Genomic DNA, 10292 nt, shown 5'->3' on the forward strand with positions numbered 1-10292 from the left:
TGATAGAGTTGAATAGAAGGCAATAACTTAGCGTCAGTGACAAGTATTTATACCCATAACAGCTTATTAGACCCCTATTATTTTACTCTCTGTTGGTGATTATGATGTTATCATCTACTAATAATAATAGGGTGATGAAGATGGAAGATGAAGAAGAAGAAGGAGAAGAATGCATGACTGGGCTTTCTCTTGCTCTGGCGGGAACAGTAGTGCCAAACAATAAGAAGAACAAGCCTCTTATGGTTTCCCTTCATCAGAAAAAATTCTGTTCTACTCATCAGAGAATCGACGATGATGGAGGACACCACCACCACCATCACAACAACAAGAAACTCAGGCTTACAAAGGAGCAATCAACCATGCTTGAAAACAGCTTCAACCAGCATACCACTCTTAATTCAGTATGTATTTATATTCTTAAACTAAATCGATAAATAAATTCCTGAAAATTTATATTTTAGACAGATTAATTTTTAAAAAAAAAATATAAATAAAGTCTTTCACAATAATAAAAATAATTATTGTGAAAGACTTTATTAGTATATTTTTTTTCTTTTGGAATTAATTAATTCTTTCGGATTCAGTATTATATTTGTTGCACTGCCAGGAGAAGTTGATAATTGGTTGCAAATGCAGGCGCAGAAAAAATCACTTGCTGAAGAATTGAATCTAAAGACAAGACAAATTGAAGTTTGGTTTCAGAACAGAAGAGCTAGGTTAGTGACGATGAGGTGGTTAATTAATAATTAATTAAGAAATAGTTGAATTAATTTATGAATTATTTTGATAATCAGGACGAAGCTGAAACAGACGGAGGTGGATTGTGAGTTGTTGAAGAAACGGTGCCAAAGTCTAACAGATGAGAACCGAAGGTTGAAGAAGGAGTTGGAGGAAGTAACTGCTGCACTCAAAGCTACAACAACAACAACATCGCCACCATCATTATACATTCAACACTCCAAAGCTTCACCAGCTACCACTCTCACTATGTGTTCTTCATGCCACAAACTGCTCCTTCCAAATTCAAATTAAACCCACTCAATAATAGAATAGATTAACTATACCTAGCTAGGTCGGTGCTTCTCTTTTTTAGTTCGTTATAATTTACAATGCAAGTTCATCAAATCTTAATTAATTAATTAATTAATTAATTAATTAATTCATCATCGTAAGTGTTTGAATGGTTGAAAGTTGAAACCCAAAAAGAAGAAAGAATTCCCATAAGTGAGTCCATTAATTAGAATGAAATTAGGGTTCAATTCAAGGTTGGAATATTGAATGAATCTGCGGAGCTAGACAACATTTCGTTATATACTAGTCATCCACGACGCACCATCGAGCTATATGTATTGTTAATGTTGCAAGTATATGAAGTAGCGTATGAAATTAGTCTCACGTTAAAAAAATAACAAAATTTATAAAATGGGACATTTTAAGTTAGTATTAAGTTATTATTAGAAATTAAAGGACTGAGAGAGATCGATAAGTTCATTCCATGTGAAAACGTGTTAACTATTTCTATCTTGATGTCATGTCGTAACCAAGTCCTGTTAATTAATCTTTGACTTTGATTTTCTGTTTGACGAGTTTGCATTATAATGACATGTACATAACGTATGCCGGCTATATAGCTCTATATTACTTTTCTTTTATGTCTTTACTCTTTAAAAATAACACTTAAGATTCTATTGGTATTAATCTTTCAAAATCTATATCAATTAAGCTAGTGATAAGTTACTAAATTGTATATTGTATTATTGGTGTGCTTATATTCCGTTATTGAACCAATTCTGCATTAGTTGGTCCAAAACCATAAGAGAGGGATCAATTAATTAAGCTAAGTGTCAAACATTTCTGATAGAAGTAGACAAAAAAACAGTTAGAACTTGCCTTATTTAGTATTAATTAATTGTCGCAACAATTAATGAATGCTAAATAAGACAAGTTATGACTATTTTTAACTGATTTTCTTTGGTTACTAACGTATCCGATAGAAAAATTTCATAAGCGCGCTTTAGTGGGGCCATGGGCTAGCTAACCAAGGTGGATTAAGAATTGTTTCCTACCCCAAAAACACCTATAAAATACTAAAATCAAAGAGACCAATATAATATTAAACTGCACGAAAGAATAAGGTAGTCAAAATATCTGTATCTTTTTACGTTTTTATGTTTTCATCCTAAGTATATCATATCATATTATTAATTAAAAACTAGAAGAAAACAAATTATTAATTAAAAAACTTTTTTCCCATACATGTTTTTAATATTGACCCATTTAATATAATATAGACATTAATGAAAGAGCTTAAAAACATTCAACAATGCTAGGAAATCAAGAGGGTATCAGCTAAAAATCAGTCAAATACTTTTGGGTAAATCCAAAACTTCTACGTGAATGGTGTTTATGGTAGGCATTAGAATGTTTCTTCTACTAAGTATCAGAATGTTTCTTTTTCATACTAAATAGATGTTCTTTTATATATTTTATAATTTTTTTTATATACTAAGAATTGAAATTGTTAGAAGTTTCGTGATCTCTGCCCCTATTTTTTCAACGTATCATTCAGAATTTTAATTTAGGATGAAAAGCAATTAATATCAAATATTATAAATTAAAAACAAATAAAATTAATTAAATATAATTATAAATTAATTAAGTTATTTACTTTTTAGTTGATCACCTCTTGATTTCATATACTTTTCCAAAAACATTCTATTTTTTGTTCTTAAGCAATTCCTCTAAGAGTGCATGTGGTTGACATTTTTTTGTTACAAAGAAGACCTCACCAATTCTATGGGCATATTATTATATATAATTTTGTACTATACTATATATTACTTTGTCAACTAATACTATATTTGAAAAGGACCCATAATTATTTAGTTGACCAAGCATAAGTAGTTTCAACTGACTACAAATAATTAAACATTCTGCATTTCTGCCAACTTTAGCCCAAAAGATGAGCAAGCGTTACAAATTAAAGTCTTAAACCATAATTAATTGATATAGCTAGTATCATAATGACCATTATGAATTGGTTTATAACTTAAATAGTAGCAGTAGCATATATACTTAATCTTCTTGTGTTAGTATTAGCCATTAGTTATTACTGTCATAAACAAGTACTGAATTATTAAATCTTATAGACTAGTTAGTAGTAACTCAAAAAGTTATGATTTACTGATATGAACGCAACACATTCAATAACTTAGGCGTACTAAAATATTAAACATTTGACTATCAGCGAAGCAGTCAAACAATTTTTATTATTTTATTTTAATATTGGTACTCCTCATCAACTGTAAAATTAATTTTGGTCATATTTGATAAAAGATAATTTTTCAATGTGAATGCTAATGCCTTAGAAAAAAGAGGTTTTTAAGGATGTATCTTTTTCTATGTGTTTTGTTTGTTGTTCGTTTTGAAGGCAAAATATAAAAAAAAGGAAAATTTTTAGATCAGTAACCACTTAGATAAAGACGTTTAAAACGTTATTTTTAAGATGTTTTTAATTAATTAAAATTTAATACGTATAATTGATTAAATTATGTTATTTTTATCAAAATTAGATTAGATAAATTGATTTGACAAAAAAAAATCAATAAATTATAGCTTGAACCGATCTAAATTAATATTTTTTTTATAAAAAATTATAATATTTCTATTATAAAAAATGACTAATATATATATATATATATATATATTATAAGAACCCTAATTCTAACCCTTTTTTTTTTCTGTGTCGTTATAGGGTTAGAATTTAGGATTTTTAAAATTAAAAAAAATATATAGTAAAAATATTTTATTCATTTTCTATAATAAGATTATTGTAGTAATTTTCTATAAAAAAGAATATTAATTTAAATCGGTTTAAGTTTTGGTTTATCAATTTTTTGACCAAATCAATTTGTCTGATATAATTTTGACAAAAATAATATAGTTTAATCAATTATATGTATTAAATTTTAGTTAAAAATAAATGGTCATTTATATGACAAGATGAGAACACTAACATTTGTTGTTCGTTTGAAGGCAAAATAAAAAAAAATGTAGGCTTGAAATTAATGAAATAAATTATGGACATAAAAAAAATTTAAGTAAAATTGATAAAGCATCTGAGGACGTGATATTTACATGCATATTTTTCATGTTGAGAAAACCATCTCCTGTCCTTTTTGTGTCTACTTTTTTGACACATAAAATACCATAGATTTCGAAACCATCATGGTCCCATAAAAGGCATGAAGAATGGCTATGGCTGGTTTAAGCAATTGTCGAATTTCAATAATGGGTAAGGAGGCATATAGGATAAGATACTTGAACCTTATCCAATGGTTTAACTGAATTGTTTTTTCGTGATGGACTAAATTATTTTAAAATATATTTAGGGGGATTCATTAAATATTACTATAAAAATAGTTAAGAGTTTCAATATAATTATGTCCGTGGAATTTTTTGGAAAAAGATAAACTTGACCAAATCGTTGAACAAGGATTCTTCCAACATGATTATCCAATGACCCATTTCCCACTGAACAAAATTTCGAGGCTGATAGCTTGGGATTCAAGCTATGTCCTCCTTCTCTGTTTAACGCTTTTAATTTGACTTTTTCCCTTGTACAACGCCATATTAATTATCATAAATGCTGTTAAGCCATAATGATAATGGATTATTAGATTATTTTATCTATTGAAAAATCACTTGACCATGTTGAATATAAAATTGAATTTTGTTATTTGTGTCCTAAAAATATTGATTAAGCATATCCTAAAGAAAAAATATATTTTAATATTATTTATTGTAAACATAAATTTTTTTATATTTTTAATTTATTAAATATATCAAAAATATTAAAATATTTTTTTAATGGTATGCTTAACTAATATCTTTATAGCACACCATTGATTAATAAGGTGATGCTGGCTAAAATATATACTAAAGATAAAAATTAGTTAATTTGTATCTTAAAAGGTATATGTTAAGAGTATATTAATAAAAAATTTTAAATTTTAATGTATTAATTTTTTAATAATTTTTAGTCCGATATTTTTTTTATGGTATTTTTAAAATGTGCTCTTAGATATAAGTAAGTAAAATTTTTAAAAATATTATCAGTAAAAATTTTAAAATTTTGTCTTATAAATATACACAAACATATTAAAACTTAAATTTTATTATTATTTTTTCTAATTTATAACATTAACATGTTAGCTAAACCTTAATATGCGAATTAAATTCTTATAGTAAATTTATTTTAAAATTTTGATATTTAATGAATTTCATTTCAAACTTTATATGATTAATGAAATATAGTTGGCCTCTTCTTTTATTTTCAATACATGGGTACTTTTCAATTGAATAATAACACAAACAAGATTTGGCTTGCTTCATGGAAATATGAATACATAGGCTCCTAAGATTGCATTGAAAAATTAGTATGGTTCCAGAAAAAGTCCCCATTTGACATTTAACTCTCTGAACTTGACTAGATGCTTATAATAATGATATAATAATGGCTATATTGCAGAGAGTGACCTCTGCGCACCAAGAATTTAGTCAACTTTGCGAAAACATTGAATCAAATTATTGAATACGTAGACATAGGATCACAACTTAGATTTGAGGATAGCCCCACCAAAAATCGCTACCCTCCTACCCATAATGATGCCACTTAACGCAATTTGATATTGGTCTTGTATAACAAAGTTTTTGGTTACTTGTTAAGATTTTTAAAAGAAAAACTAAACTTTTATAAAGGGCATTAAATATTTTGATATATACATAAAAAACTTTGAAATATACATCTTTAACTCCTTTTTAAAATAAAATGTATTGTTGAGTTTTTGCAACTTGTGTTTACTCTCCTTGGCTGTCGTAGCAGTCATGTTAATTTGATGTGGAACATTTTTGGATTCTTCCCAAGGCACAACTGATTAAGGCTAAATACAGATCTTATATTGTATCTATAAGTAAGATCAGATCTCAAAGAGTGGTGGGTCAATATTGCAAGATTTTTTTTGTCTAGTAAGCTCCGATTTGCTAAATTTTTTGTGAAAAAATATGTGCATAAATATTTTATTGTGCTTAGTAAATAAAGATATTATATATTTATATTTGTAGTTTTTAAAAATTAAGTGTGTTTTTTACAAGCATTTAAAGAGGTATCTTTTAAAATTAATTTGTATTTATTAAAATTAAAAAATTTAATATAATCTTATATATTAATAAATATTTAAATTTATGCTTAGTTAAATTATTGATTCCAAATTTTAGTTTTCCCTTATATTTATTAAAATCATTTTAAACTTTGAAAATAACTTTATTGAATACAAATGTTAATAATTTGTGTTTATTAAAAGCCTTTTAAGTCAATTTAACAAATATATGATATATCTAGTACAGTTTTAGTAAACAGTTTTTTAAAAATCAAGTTTAATAAGTTATTTTTAAAAATAGATAAGCTCTGCATACAAGCCCTAATGGCTTGTATGCCATACAAGTTCATTAAACAATAAGATCAAAATACGCGCTGCTTCAGGTACGTTGATTACACGCGCTATATAACATCGCGCGTATATCTAACTACCAGATTTAAAAGATTTCTTTCCCTTTTCGTTTTCGTTATTTTGAGATTTCGTTCTTCTTCTTCTCCCGCGTTTACCCTCCTTCTTCTCCATTGTTCTTTTCTTCTCCTTTTCTCACTAGCATCTTCTTCGTTTAGGTTACCTTTGTCTCTCTCTGCAACTCCATCTTCGTTTTCTATTTTTGATTTGTTGTTTTTCGAAATCAAATTTTGATCTCGTTTTGAAGATAATGGATCATTCAACCTCAGATTGTCATCTGAATGCAGGCGAAGTGGATTATGAGTCAGAATCTAACGAAGTCCCTGAGGTTTGATTTACATAGGATTAGTATGAAATTTCTTTCAGTAATTTGTATAGCATTGTGTAGTTGAAAAATTACTGAACATTACTGTGAAAGTAACACGTTTACGTGAATCTGTCGATTCAATGTATTAGTTGTGATTAATTACCTGGAATTTGTAGCAGACGCTCGGGTGTAGATCAATTCTTGTTTGGGTGTACTTTAGCTAGAAGTGTGGGTGTATCTACACTTTACTGGTTTTTTGTTATTTTAATTTACTTGTTGTTGTTCAGCTGTATTATAACAGACATGATTAGGTGTGTTTTTAGAACTGTATTATATCTGCATGCTGTGTATTTACAGTTTATGGCTTTAAAAGTCATTCTGTTGTTGAGTTGTTGCGGTTAGGGTGTATCGTATTAGACATGATTGGGTGTATTTGAATCATATCTATGGGTGTATTTACAGTTCTGACACGGTGTATTTTGCAGCCTCTCTCAGTTGTTGATGACGAGCTTGTTCCAAAGGTTGGAATGACCTTTACTACCCTTGAAGATGCTGGAAAATTTTACAGGAACTACGCCAAGGCTGCAGGTTTCTCTACAAGAGTTCGGTGCACAAATAGGAAGGGAAACGAGATTAAGAACCAACTGATTACATGTAGCAGAGAGGGAAAATGGAAATCTAAAATATCTCCAACCGAGAAGACCAATCCGACAGCCGGTCTAAACTGTCCTGCAAGAATTTATATACACACATTGAAGGATGTCGGTGCTTGGATCATTTCAAAGGTTGTGCTGGATCATTCACACCCCTGCTGTCCAAGCAAAGCAGAGATGCTCAAACAGCACAGGGAACTAAGCATGTCCATTCGTCGTACGATAGAGAATAACGAGGAGGCCGGTATCAGACCAAGCAAAACCTACCAATCATTTGTTGCTGCTGCTGGGGGTCACCGCGAGTTAAATTTTATCGAAAAGGACGTGAGGAATTACATTACCAGGGAAGTGCGGAATGTTTCCGAACAAGAAGATGCAAAGGAATTCGGGAAATATTTCTTAAGAATGAAAGAGAAGAATCCGAATTTCTTTTTTGAGCTCCAACTCGAAGAGGATCAATCGATTAAGCTGGCTTTTTGGGCCGATGCAAGAAGCAGAGCCGCCTTTGAGTATTTCGGAGACGTCATTTCATTCGACACCACCTACAATACAAACAGGTAACAAACTGTCCCTGTTTATGATGCCAAATTAATTTATTTTTACGAATCCGCAGTAGAGGTGTATATTGGCTGTTTGATTGGGTGTATGCGAAGCATTTGTTAGGGTGTAGCTAATGATTTTGCATTCTGGACCATGGTAATTTGTTTCAGGTATAATTTGGTCTGTGGTTCTTTTGTCGGGGTGAATCACCACGGTCAATCAACACTTCTCGGATGCTCTTTGATGAAGAACGAAGAAATTGAATCATTCAAATGGTTATTTCAAAGCTGGCTTCGTTGCATGGGAGGAAACGCTCCGAAAGGGTTTCTCACCGATCAGTGCGCATCCATGAAAAGGGCTTTAGAGGCCTGTATGCCAACAACAGTTCACCGCTGGTGCATTTGGCACATCATGAAGAAGATTCCAAGCAAATTAAACGGGTACAAGGGACATGCCGATATTGAACAAGAAATGAGCCAAGTTGTTTGGAACTCTCACAGCAAAGACTCATTCGATAGGAATTGGAACGATTTTCTGCTGAATTTTGGTCTTGGGGACAACAAGTGGCTTTCAGGTAATGTCTTTTTAAAATCTGCATCAGAGGTGTAAGTTGCATGTTTTCTCGGGTGTATTTATACACTGTCTTTGGGTGTATTATGCATATCTGTACGAAGACCGTCACATATGGGTTCCTATCTATCTGGATCACCATTTCTGGGCAGGGATGAGAAGCACACAAAGGAGCGAGAGCATGCATTCATTTTTTAACAAGTATATCACCCGGAACAGCTCGCTTATTCAGTTCGTCAAACAATACGATAATTGCCTCGGAAGCAGGGAGCAAGCAGAGAGAGAATCAGATGCTGCAGATTTTCATACGGTCATACCGTGTGCAACCAAATCCTGCATTGAAGCTCAGTTTCAAGATGCGTACACTCACGCAAATTTTAGGGAAGTCCAAGCGCAATTCAGAGGAAAGGCGAATTGCATCACCAGACTAAAGAATTCCGCTCTAGGCTATTCAGTATACGAAGTCGGAGAACAAGTTTCCAGCTCAATATTCAACAAGTTCGTGGTTACTTACGACTCGGTTGCAGCCAAGGTAAAATGCCATTGCTTATTATTCGAGTCGAGAGGGATACTGTGCCGTCACGCACTAAGCGTGTTAAGCTTCGAACAAGTAAGCCAAGTGTCACCGAGATACATACTGGAACGATGGAGCAAGAAGGTAAAGAGGCGACACACACACATCAAGAGCAGCCACGACGAGCCACTAATGGAGCCAAGAAGCAAGAGGTTCGACCAATTGGTTTTTCGTTCGCAAAATATATGCGAATTTGCCTCCGAATCAGAGGAGCTGACTGCAATTCTGCACCGCGCGTACGATAACGTCATGGTCGAGATGGAAGCATTAAAAGCCAAAAGGAAGGGGACATCTTCTTTATCCCACGAAGACGCCAACTTGGAATCCGTTAACGAGCTTCAAAGCCCGCCAAGGATTCGAACAAGAGGACGTCCAAAAAACAGGCTAGGTTCAAAGCTGGAGAAACAGATCGCAAATGCCACAAAGAAGAAGAAGACGAAAGTTTTAAGCGAGGTAAAAGTAATGTTCTTTAAATTTGTGGCGATTGAGTTTATTTTTCTCGTTAATAGTTTAGGTAATGTGTGTATGTTATATTTCAGATAAACCTGTTTGATGCTGCATCAGCGGCGCATTCAAATTGCAGCCAATATCAAGGACACGTTATGAGTTATCAGTTCAGGGTACCAGCAGCAGGGGATAACTGGTTGGGTGTATAGTATTACAGAATATGGGTGTAAAAGCACTGTTATTTCGGGTGTATTTTCGTTAATTCACAATTTAGATATAAATATAAAACAAAAGCTGTAAAAATTCTCAGGTTATGGGTTTATATTTGATTTGATGTTTTTCTTCATATTTTAGTACATGTAATTCATACATTTTGAATACAGCGCAGACAGTTTGGGTGTATATTTAATACAACCTTGGGTGTATTATTAGACTTGCGTTGGGTGTAGCATTTTATAATTTGTGTTTTTTCCTTCATATTTTAGCACCTGTAATACAGCTTTTGAATACATCACAGACAGTTTACCAGCACAGATAGTTTAACTATGCGAAAAAATATACATGGAATAGAAGTTGTAGATAAATGGCAAATATTTACATCATTTGTTCAATTTACAAACTACCAAGCAGTTGGA

The 10292-nt window shown here is 31.5% G+C and overlaps 1 protein-coding gene across 1 annotated transcript; it reads left to right on the forward strand.

Moving 5' to 3' along the window:
* LOC112724132 (homeobox-leucine zipper protein HOX1) lies at nt 1-1310 on the forward strand. Its single transcript, XM_025775395.3, has 3 exons — nt 1-401; nt 637-716; nt 795-1310. The coding sequence occupies exons 1-3, from the start codon at nt 102-104 to the stop codon at nt 1030-1032; spliced, it is 618 nt and encodes a 205-aa protein (XP_025631180.1). The 5' UTR covers nt 1-101; the 3' UTR covers nt 1033-1310.
* Nucleotides 1311-10292: the final 8982 nt, after the last annotated feature.

The sequence above is a fragment of the Arachis hypogaea genome, chromosome 11 (genome assembly GCF_003086295.3).
Source record: "Arachis hypogaea cultivar Tifrunner chromosome 11, arahy.Tifrunner.gnm2.J5K5, whole genome shotgun sequence".
Taxonomy (NCBI): domain Eukaryota; kingdom Viridiplantae; phylum Streptophyta; class Magnoliopsida; order Fabales; family Fabaceae; genus Arachis; species Arachis hypogaea.